The 12,003-nt window shown below is 40.2% G+C and overlaps 1 protein-coding gene across 2 annotated transcripts; it reads left to right on the plus strand.

The window, feature by feature from the left end:
* The first annotated feature begins 64 nt into the window (after window positions 1-64).
* On the plus strand, window positions 65-11,128 carry LOC148890152 (S-adenosylhomocysteine hydrolase-like protein 1). 2 transcript variants are annotated; one of them, XM_089010457.1, is made up of 17 exons: window positions 65-555; window positions 2,317-2,428; window positions 2,585-2,728; window positions 3,523-3,623; window positions 4,619-4,721; window positions 5,140-5,234; window positions 5,310-5,416; window positions 5,503-5,619; window positions 7,235-7,298; window positions 7,375-7,463; window positions 7,612-7,682; window positions 7,764-7,858; window positions 7,973-8,071; window positions 8,183-8,251; window positions 8,731-8,809; window positions 8,984-9,104; window positions 9,249-11,128. In XM_089010457.1, the coding sequence occupies exons 1-17, from the start codon at window positions 376-378 to the stop codon at window positions 9,253-9,255; spliced, it is 1,653 nt and encodes a 550-aa protein (XP_088866583.1). In that variant the 5' UTR covers window positions 65-375; the 3' UTR covers window positions 9,256-11,128. The 2 variants fall into 2 exon arrangements, with proteins under 2 accessions (XP_088866583.1, XP_088866584.1); XM_089010458.1 differs by lacking the exon at window positions 9,249-11,128 and having other exon boundaries at window positions 8,984-9,108.
* Window positions 11,129-12,003: the final 875 nt, after the last annotated feature.

Here is a 12,003-nt window from a genome sequence, read left to right on the forward strand (position 1 = left end):
TTTTCACTGTTACATTGAACTCTTCTTGTCGAGGGAAACGCCCCTCCCAGTCCGTTAGCCTCCACCACAAACTCACTCAGTTGGGGTAGCAGGTGACAGTCGAACCAGTCCGGCCAACGGCACGACCTCACTCACGCCAACAGGATACCAGCAAACACACACAAGTCCAGAAAAAGAGTCTATACTTTTACATTGCGTCATTTGAGAATTCCTTTTCCCCACGTTGGTGCTGCGTAGCTCTCCAGAATTTGCCAGGACATCGATGCAATTTGTATCTGACGTTGACGAGCAGAGAAGACGAAGACTGAAGCAGCACGACGTCTCCAGAAGGCTTTCGTTCCTGTCCTGGTAACAACTTGCAAGCCACCGCCAACGATGTCAGAGACTACCGTGGAAGTAAAGCTGGAGGTGAAGCAGGCGAGCAAAGAGGTGAAAGAAAGCGAAAATGTAGCCGAGAAATATTCTGTCATGACGGTGAGCAAGAATACCGAAATGAACATGGAAGAACTGTCGTCCGCCTTCAGCGCGGTGCCCACTCACAAGCCGGTTAAAAAGGTAAACACGCCGTCTCAAGTTTGAAACACACCGTGGATTGTCACTGTTGTGTTTTGCCAACTATTTCAGGCAATAATCGTTTAATGACCGTTTAACACCCAGCTAAGCTAAACGGTGTCAACTGGGTTTCGTCCCTTTGACTTAAGCCTTGCAATTCTTCTGTTTCACTTTAACTAATAAATATAAAAATAAAATCCAAACTTTTTTAAGCAGGATTGTAAAATTACAGGATATTGGTATAATGTGCATTTCCTCCTCATGTTATTTGAGTTTGAGTCACATTTTTTTTAAATATAAGATACATTACAACATGGGAACTGAGCAAAATGTATATATGTATATATAAACGTATTTTATATCTATTTTTTTGCCATACCAATCCATCCCCTGGCTTTGCCTTCTGGGCTGTTTGTCTTGACTTTTCACAAAAAGGTTTCCTCTGACCCAAACAAGGTCACTCACCAAAGAGTCAGTTTGTCTGACATTGCACTGAGCAAAAATAAGGGCAGATAACGCCATAACACCTTTTGTTGGGACTAGAGTGGCTTATGAACGGCAGACAATCAATGCTCGCGGGGATGTTGAAACTCCTGTAAACCGTTACAAATGATGAATGCAAATAGGCCAAATATGAAGAGAACACAATGCCGTTTAAAAAAAACCCTATAATCAAAGAATAAGGAAGAAGTCACTCCTTGAAATGTTCCAAAGTCTATTTCTAGTATCTGTACTTGAAGGTGTAGCATACAAAAGACCAGGTAAAGTGGTGGGTAAAAAAATACAGTTTAACTAGGTTCACATCAGAAATCCCTGTCCAATTTTTAACCCAGCAACCTTGTTATGGAGTTATACTTTCACATCGTCTTTTCCATTTGACAGGGACTAAAAATATATTGTACCACTGATTCTGAATCACACGATTTAGCATTTTTCTGATTGCCAATAATTAAGCTTTGTTTGAATTTGGATTGGATACGATTGGATTTACATTTATTTGTCTCGCAGCGTGGAGAAATGTATATTTCACAGCAGCAAAGTTATGAAAGTTTTTTGTGGTTGCTATTTGACTAAATATAAGAACAATTATTTTTGATTCGACTAAATCATTATCATGCAATAGCAGGATACGAGAGCCAGTCTCAATGTTACTTTACCTATTTCCATGCCGTGTCACAGAGCATAAAGTTATGATTCCCAGAGTTTCAAAAGCGTTTCTTCAAAGTGCTCTGTAATACAATTTGTTCCATTGTTAACAGAACCTTAGATTCTGAATTGTTTTGAGACTGTGCCAGACAATGCGTGGTGAATTATTTCCCTGTCTTTATCATGTACATTTCTTGGAAACCAGTCCTTATTGTTCCTTGTTGCTACAGCATGTTATTTAAACTGGCATGCAGAGCGTTTTGTGTTAGTGCCAAGAAACCAAAGACGGATCACGGTTGAAAATACTTGCTCTGAATCTTGCTTCATGGGGAGAGTATTGCGGTGACTGCTGAGTTACGGAGAGGTTATTTATCATTATGCAGGCCCATCTGCCGTGCTGTACTAGATACTCGCACAGCGGTGCTGCAACGGATAAAATATTTAGTAGGAGACTCAATGAATTGATATCTTCTGTCAGTGAATGACCCTTGAATCTCTGATGCTTTGAACAATCAGATTGCTGTTTAGATACCATTTACATTTTTACAAATTTTCATCCACCGTTTTTTAAAAGTGTTATACGAATAGAGATGTACTGTATCTTGTATGACTTTCCAGCAAATCCAGTTTGTGGAGGACAAGCAGGAGTTCAGTCGGTTCCCCACCAAAGCAGGCCGTCGTTCCCTCTCCCGCTCTATCTCGCAGTCGTCCACTGACAGCTACAGCTCAGGTAAGAACCCCCGTCTCCTACTTTTAATATAAAATCAAACAGTAATGTCTTTTTGGTGGGATAGTCACTCGCAACTATGCATTTTCTTTCAAATCAGCGGCGTCTATCCTCTCTTTAAAAATAAATAAATAAATAAATCTTTGTTGTATTTTCCAGCTGCATCCTACACAGACAGCTCAGACGACGAAACTTCACCTCGGGACAAAACACAGGTCAACACCAAAGGCAGCAGCGACTTCTGTGTCAAGAACATTAAACAAGCCGAGTTTGGGAGACGTGAGATTGAGATTGCCGAACAAGGTAGGACGTGTGGGATATATATTAGCATCCAATATAATTAAAGATTGGCTCGTTGCTCTTTTGTTGGCAACATTGAACATTTAAAAGTACAGTAAAGTCTCGTTATATCGATATTCTCGGCAGTCGGAAAAAATATCGATATAACCGGACTATCGATATATCCGATCCTGCGGCATATAAATTTTCTCCTTGCGTTCATAGAAATAGTATCGTAATAAGCAGTACTATCAATATAACCGATATCGATATAACGAGACTTTACTGTATTACTGGATTCATTGATCTATCTTTGCCCAAATGGCAATGTGGCTTGGAAGCACATCATTCATTCATTCATTCATTCATTCATTCATTCATTCATTCATTCATTCATCCCATGGCCTAGAAGGCCGTAGGGGTGCCATGATGGACGTCTGGGCAGTCAGAGATCTCCAGCGCTCTCGGTCTTCAGCAGTTAGCGCGGTCGTTGTTTTTCCGGGCCTCGACCGATCCGGCATGAGTGATCCTGACTGTTTGTACATCATGACATTTCAGTAGGCAATTAAACTTGGTGGTGCCTATCTCCTCTCCAAGCTCTTCACCAGGGGTTCCGGAGCCCCCTGGTTACCTTCACATACCTCACGTCAAAATGCTCCAACATCTCAAAACAACACTGTTTTTCCAACATGAGAATAGGTGTCTTCGGCAAGGTTCATTGCAATCGAGCGAGGGGTTGCCATGCACCAGTCGCCTTTGTTATGTGTCTGCCCACGGTTCTCTCCCACTCATCATGTCTCCTAACGTTCTGTTCACAGATATGTCCGCACTCATCGCTCTCAGGAAGAGAGCGCAGAGTGAGAAACCATTGGCAGGTGCCAAAGTTGTGGGCTGCACTCACATCACTGCACAGACAGCAGTAAGATATTTCTCTTTCTTCCTTATCTGAAGTCAACAGTTTCAAACTTGGGTCTTAAATTGGACAGTGACCATTAACTTGACTGACAAATTGGTGCTGTTGTTAAATCCAGCTTCTTTCATCTTCGGCAGTGGGCTAAAATAAAATCTCTCCTTTCTCATGAGCACCATGAAGCAGTAATTCGTGCCTTTGTCACATCTCTGCACATTACTTTGGAGTCAGACAATCCTCCTTGAAGCGTCTCTATAGCTGGTCCAGAATGCTGCTGTTCGCCTCTTGATTGGTACTCATAAGAGGGAGCACATAACTCCTACTCTGGCATCCCTTCGCTGGCTCCCTATACATTTCAGAATTCTTTTCAAGATCTTATGATTTGTCTTCAAATGTTTAAATGACCTTGCTCCTCCTTACCTCAACGAGCAAATTCATACCTATACACCTTCCCAGTGCCTCAGGTCTGCTGACCAGACGTTATTAGATGTGCCAAAAATGAATCAGAGGCTCAGAGAGGATGAAGCCTTTTCCGTTACTGGTCCCACTCTCTGGAATGACCTGCCACTGAACATTCGGCAAGCCCCCTCGCTGCATATCTTTAAAACCCCCATCAAAACTCACTTGTCTTTGGCATTTGACTCAGCATGATTCCGACTTGATCTTGGTTTTACTCACTGGTGCTTTCTACTATCTTTGTAACTGCTTTAATTCCTGTATATGATAGTTGTCCATGTTAAGTGCTTTGTTACAACTTCAGCTGTTCTTAAAGCGCTATATAAATCAATATGTATTGTATTGCATTTCTTTAAGCTTCAGTTTCATCCCACTTACTCATCCAAATAAGAACTCTGTTGAATTTTAATCTCTGTTAGTCCATGATTGTGTTTGTTGACACAGCACCAGATATTGAGTGCAGGTGGCGATATGCTTATGTGTTAAAATAAGAGTAGTAAATGTCATTATATCTTCTTGGACCACTTGATTCTTGTTTGTGGTTTCAGGTACTGATTGAGACTCTGGTGGCTCTTGGGGCTCAATGTCGTTGGACTGCCTGCAACATTTACTCCACGCAAAATGAAGTTGCTGCTGCTCTGTCAGAGATAGGTAAACACATGAGCAAATTAAACACATAAAAGGTCACTGCCCTGGTCCCATAAATACTCTGGCTTGGATCATGAAAAAAAGCCAGTGTCCCATGTTACTACTTTGTGGATAGATTTTTTTTGTGGACTTCCTGGCCTTGTAACATTAAAAACAAAACAATGTGTTTCATGCTACTATCTGGTGTTGGAAAGCTTAATGAAGACAATAAGCCCCATCAGGTCAGGTGGTTGATATGTGGTTTTCAAAGCATGTACTGGTCATTTATTTGGTGTGTTGTGCTGTGGTGTGTTAATGGCTGACTACAGCAACCCAGGCTGAGGACATATGACTCAACGGGTATTTGGGTGTAGATTTTAAAATATTTTCAGCAAGTTATCACCATGGAAAACAATGATATCACCCATGTGGTACATTTCAGGTGTGGCTGTGTTTGCCTGGAAAGGGGAATCTGAGGATGATTTCTGGTGGTGTATTGATCGCTGTGTCAACACTGAGGGATGGCAGCCTAACATGGTATGATAATAACGGTGAAGGGTGCAGTAGAAAAAAAATGTAAATGGTTTAATTCAGTAACATATGTGCTGCTAGATCCTGGATGACGGAGGGGACCTGACACACTGGATGTATAAGAAATACCCAAATGTATTCAAGAAGATCCGAGGCATAGTTGAGGAGAGCGTCACTGGGGTTCACAGGTTAGATGTTGCGAACATAAATACACAACCACACTATTTAGCTGTCCAATGTGAAGCCAACAGTTTGTCTCCTCTTTCTTTTCTAGGCTGTATCAGCTTTCCAAAGCGGGGAAACTGTGCGTGCCAGCCATGAACGTAAATGATTCTGTGACTAAGCAGAAGTTTGACAACCTTTACTGCTGCAGAGAGTCTATCTTGGATGGGTGAGTGAGGCTGATATGCTAGTTCTTGTGGGCCGCTTGAGATCGTCATGTCCAAACAATGTTTGTTTGGCAGCTCTATACGGCAATTTGATGCCTCAGTTATCATTTCTTTGAAAGATTTAGATTTAGTACAATAGCTCTTGTATATTCGTTTTCACCAAGGCCATCTGTAAATAGTTCAATGATTAGGAGTGTTGCACAATGTTTCTACCGCTTTGGATGTAATGGGTGAATGCTTCTTACCGTCCTCGTGCCAACTCCTTTGCAATTCCTTGCATCCCTCTGATTAATAATCGGCCAGATAGACTTTCGCAAGTTTTCCATCACCAAATTTAACCCAAGTAGCTCTCAGCAGAATGCAGGCCTCTGCCAAAGCAGAACCGTCTCAACTCATTCACTGCCAGACATTGATAACATTATATATTTATATGTTTATACAGCACATGCATAACACCATAAATGTATTTACACGTTCATGCAGCGCGCGCACTGTCATAAAATCCTGCATAAGGAAATTCTGTTATAAGGAAAATGTTGGTAATGCAAACGTGATTACTTATGATAGAATACTTACTGTATAGTTTTTTTTTTATATTTCTACTCATTAACTCATTCAGTGCCAGACGATGTGCTAAAATGTGTCCATTCCAGTGCCGAGGTTTTTTTTTGACATTGTCACTCAAATTCCAGGACCCACAGAATATTGAGTTTTAGGACTACATTACATAAGAATAATAATACATTTAATTTCTAAGCGCCTTTCAAAACTCTCAAGGACACTTTACAGTCACATGATTTTTTTTTGTGTGCGGGTGAGCAGCGGCAGCCATTCGCGCCAGCGTTCACTGTACCCGGAAGTAACACAGCAACAAAGTTAAGCATTTAATGCAGCGTAAGAAACTTTAGACTCACTTCGTTTATCAGAAAAAAAGAGTTAATTCCTAAATTATACGGGTCTGGTGTTATATGAGCTTGAAATGGGGGCTGCTGTCCAAAATACAAATGCCATACATAGATATTGGTTTCATATATAACAACAGCTGAAGCTGTAAAACAAAGTGATAACATGGAAAAAAGGGAAATGCTGCCCCTGATGGAAGGGGTAAAACATTGCCAGAGGGCTGACCAGCGCTTTATCGGCAGTCCCAGCAAGAAAAACAACAAACCTGAACAAATTTCCTCGTCAAATTTTCAATTCTCGAATAAATTCGGGAATGGCAGTGAATGAGTTAATTTAGCTCAGATTTCATTTCATACCATCTGCTTTTGTGTGAGTCAATAGTGTCATTTAGATTATTTAAATGATTAACATTTTCACAAAATAATTCCAAAAATGTAGTCCAATGAATTTAACATTTTATGAGATTGGCAACAAATTCTGACAATACAAACTGTTTAGACAATACACAACCAGTTATGAATCAATAAAGTGTCAGGGTAATAAAAAAAAAAACATTTTACCTCATTAACTGAAATTTATTGTGTGATACATTCGCCGCAACAAGACTTGACTTGACTGTTCAGTAGAATGCTGACTCATCTGATTTAGATTCACTGAATGGCCGTTTCCCACCTCCACACAATCTGTTCATTATCCGCCTCTTTTGTCTTGAAGCTTGAAGAGAACCACAGATGTCATGTTTGGAGGCAAGCAGGTGGTTGTGTGTGGATACGGCGAGGTGAGACATTTAATTTGTTGTCCACGCCAATGTATCTTCGTAGCACTGGGAACAATTGACGACTTTGTTTTTGTAGGTTGGAAAAGGTTGTTGCGCTGCACTGAAAGCTCTTGGGGCTATTGTCTACATCACAGAGATCGATCCTATTTGTGCGCTTCAAGCTTGGTGAGCTAAACAGAACTATACGAAGGTTAAATTTTTATTTAAAAGAAAATACAAAATAGTCACGCTTAACCAAACCATGTACATTGCATAAAACATAAGTGCATTTGTTATTGTGCTGGTGCACCGTCTCTCTATTGCATGTGAGCAGTATGGATGGATTCAGAGTAGTCAAGCTGAATGAGGTCATTCGCCATGTTGACGTCACCATCACATGCACTGGTAACTCTACTCAATACCCCCCCCCCCCCCCACTGAGCTGCGTTGACTGTGTACGCTAACACACTGTGGACTTTTCCTCAGGAAATAAGAATGTGGTGACCAGGGACCAACTGGACCGCATGAAAAACGGCTCCATTGTGTGCAACATGGGGCACTCCAACACTGAGATTGATGTGGTAAATACACTATTTAAAAACGGAACATTTGGAGGGTCATTCAAAGTTGATATTTATTTGTGATGTTAGACAAAATTCAATAAGCATGTGTTCATGTGACGGGAACTCCTCTAGGCAAGCCTACGCACCCCTGAGCTGACATGGGAGCGGGTGCGTTCGCAGGTCGATCACGTCATTTGGCCTGATGGCAAGAGAGTCATTCTGCTGGCTGAAGTGAGTGCTTTTATTTATATATACAGTGTACAGTGAATCCCCATTTATCACGGCGGTTACGTTATAGCGAGGGTTCACTCAATTAGAAAATAAACTCTGCTCTATTTTTAGGGACGCCTCCTCAATCTCAGCTGCTCCACCGTTCCTACTTTTGTCCTGTCCATCACCGCTACCACTCAGGTGACAAGATTGCTTTAAATCCTACAGTATGTGTGATACCCAGCAACAATCAAATGCAAAGTGTGTGCGCACGAGGGGTTGAACTGTTAAGTTTATCGATCCCCAGTTGATAAGTCGCAATTCATAGGAAATGGAGTTAGTTCTATAAGTTCCGACTGTCTGCAACGCAGCGAAAGGGGGGGGGGGGGGCATTTGGTGGCCCAAGGTAAACACTTGTGGAGATTATGGATTTGACAACTGAAAAAATATCAATGACATTGTTCATGTCAACTCAACTATCGTCATCTTCGTTCCGAAGATCCCCAAAAAAAGGAAACAGCCACTGAACTGCTAGTGTGCACATCACACACTGTTTTTTTCATGTATTTTTTTAAATAAAACTACAGGATCCTAAATATGTAATTTATGCTAACATTAAAGAAGGAACCCAATGTTGGTTTAGTGACATTTAACAAACACCAGACGTTCTTTTTTTATAGGCCCTGGCCCTCATAGAGTTGTACAATGCTCCAGAGGGACGGTACAAGCAAGATGTTTACCTGCTTCCTAAGAAAATGGGTAAGGATGATTACAGTATGTCCGTGTTTTACAATTTTCCATGCTTTTTTTGCAGTGGTCTGCTGACAATTTCAAATCATAGCATTTGATGTCTTTCTCCATGATGCCGTTTTCACTTTCAGATGTAGTCATCTTTCAATTTTTTTTGACAATCTTTCAAAATCTCTCCTCCAGACGAATACGTGGCCAGCCTACATCTAGCCACCTTTGACGCCCACTTGACCGAACTCAGCGACGAACAGGCAAAATATTTGGGCCTGAATAAGAACGGTCCTTTCAAACCTAATTACTACAGGTAAATGTTCAATAGCCTAAACCATGAAAGCAAAAGAAATTGCTTCACATCCTGAAATCATTGTTCAAATGTACAAATATTAACATGACAGTTTGCAAACAGGCTTTTTTTCCACCCCAACTGATTTTTTTTTCGCCCACACAGGTATTAGCCTGCAAAAAAGCTACACCTCAACACACCCCGTTGATGATCGTCAAGACACAAGACCTGTTGGTGTATCTCCTATTTCGTAGTCTACACATGAAGACATTTTAGTGTATGTTTGTATTTGTCTCATCAACTTTAATTTCACTGAAATGATTGTAGTCATCTACATTAATACAAAAGAGTATTGTGAGATTATGGTGTATTTATATGATACAGATACAGTAATGTTATGCATTAATCTTACTATTTCAGACTGCTGTGATAAATAACTGCCTGAGGAAGAGTTGCAGATTTCTAAAAAAAAATACCTCTTCATTTTGTGCGACAAAAACAAACAAGTCTATTACTCACTGGGATGTGAAGTTAAGTTACTTTTTTGACCTGACTGATATCTTTCACTGGTCATCACCTTCATATGTGAGAGAGATGGCAACCTTCACTGGCATTTGTAATTATGCCAAATTTTAATATTAAAGAGCCATAGACAGGAGGACCAAAACTCAAAGTTTTGGTTTGTGAACATTTTTCGATAATTCAACTTGTTGCTGCGTGTGCTTATTTTATGAATGAACCATCACATTTAAGATGTTGTCGGAAATGCATTAGCATGTTACCGTCCCACAGGTGAAAAAAAAACCCAACAATTTAGGTTACTTCAATGGCCTCTGAATACATTCCAATGATAATCTAGAGAGAATATATTCTTACCTCTCAAGAGTCAAGTCTCTTTGAACTCAACGCATGTGAGTTAGCAAAATATATGCTTCATAATCCGAGAAGACCCTGACTTGTTTTGAAATACGAATGATAAGATAGGATGGTGCATGCACACCACAGTAGTCAGATAAAGTAATGTCTCGCATTGATGAAACCAAGCCGTCCACTGAGAATCCATATTGTTGTATATTCTATTGTCTCTATAACACGTGATTCACACACTGCATGCGCTGCAAAATCTAGATTAGCCATTGTACTGTCTACACAGCCACCATTGGCTCGTCTCCGTGGCATTTATCAAAACACAACATACATACCTAAAATATGTTTGATTTGTCTTTAGATTGAGGTCATGTTCTATTCCTCCCTTGAATTGATATTTGTAACAATGACAAACGTTGTTACTTTGTCATTTTGAGCTGTACACTGAGTTCGCCCCCCCCCCCCTCCAACTGTTCAGATTTTTCACTTCAATGTTCTATTTGTGTGGCTTGTTGCACATGTTGGACTATTATTTCTCTCCTTGCTCTTGTGTTTTAAACTTTAAAGACTGTGTTGAATGATTTAGTTATGAACGTTTTGCTTTATGAATTCCAACATGTATTTGAGCTTTGCCATTTCTACTCATTTGGGCTTGAATTTTAGCACCTTTTAACAGATCACAAACATTATTGCATTGAAGTTATGAGGAAATTTAAGTATTTCTTTGACTCTACAGGATTTTATTGAAAAGTAGCTTTGCCTGTCATATTTGGACTTGTAATTTCAAGAGCATTTGAACCAAAGGTAGCTTATCTATGAGGACGTCATTGTCAGGAAGCTGGGTGTCGTAACCATGGTTACTGCCCAGCAGACAGTGCCTTGTGACTCACTTCGTCGGTTTGTATCTGCAGTACGTGTGTGGTTTCGCAAGTATTGCTGATGCTCAATGTGGTTGTTCTGCGATGCAGATTTCGTATATCAAATGTGATTTAATACTGCAGCAGTGGAGAGCTGTTACTCATGTATTCATTATAGTAATTTAACATGAATAGACAGTATATATTTTGATCTCCTTCCTACAGCACTTGCATCTGTCTCTTAAGTTTTTTTGTCTTTTTCCCCATGTAATAACTTCATTATCTTTTCCTTATAACACTTAAAACACCTTCTATTGTCAATTTGTGTTGCTTTAATGAATAATAGCTATGTTTTAAGTCGTGTGATGCAAACTAACAGGACATATGAATGTGTGTTTGGGGGGTGATGTTTGTCAACTGGATAATAGATGCACGCCACTGTGATTTTTAGTTGTACACTTTGTAGTCATGGGTATGGAGACACAGCTATGGATATAATGGATGTAATTATTTGCTTCAACCATAGATTTTGAGCACAGTTGCTCCATTTAGCTCAATCACAACAGTATTCTGTATGCAGTGGCAAATCTCAATGTGCACCGTTCCCTTTAATAAACTGCTGGTAATCTAGCAAATGTCTCTGTTAAATCATTTCACAGGAAGTAACCAAAGCTTTGGACTATCTTGTTCCATCTCGGAGAGCAGCAACAAATAATTTCCAGAATATATGTCCAAAGGCATGCACTTTTTTTAAGGAAGTGAGAAGAGGAAGAGGGACAGGGGCGTCAAAAAGATGGAGAGGTAAAAAAAGGATGATAGAATCCCACCACCTTTACAGTTACAAACCCAGAAATTAATCAACCCCCAGAGATTAAACAGTACCACCGGCCTCAAAAGTGACATTTAAAACTAACCCGTGCTTACAACCTCTAACCCTGACATGAAGTTATGATTTGGACTTTAGCTATACAATTGCAAACACCGTTTTTTTTTTTATCTGAACTCTAAATCCTAACGCTAGCTCGAAAGAAATCCCAGGTGGATTGATGAACCCTTGCCAAACCTTAACTATGGAAATGCAAACATTAGTTTTAAACCCTGTTTTGAAACTAATGCTGTGATGAAGCCCCAACCCTTCCACGAAAAAAAGTCTACACGACAATACGTCTGTGTAGAAGTACAGATGACGGCTGAAG

Source organism: Hippocampus bargibanti, linkage group LG12, assembly GCF_051943395.1.
Source record: "Hippocampus bargibanti isolate YZ-2025 linkage group LG12, ASM5194339v1, whole genome shotgun sequence".
Taxonomy (NCBI): domain Eukaryota; kingdom Metazoa; phylum Chordata; class Actinopteri; order Syngnathiformes; family Syngnathidae; genus Hippocampus; species Hippocampus bargibanti.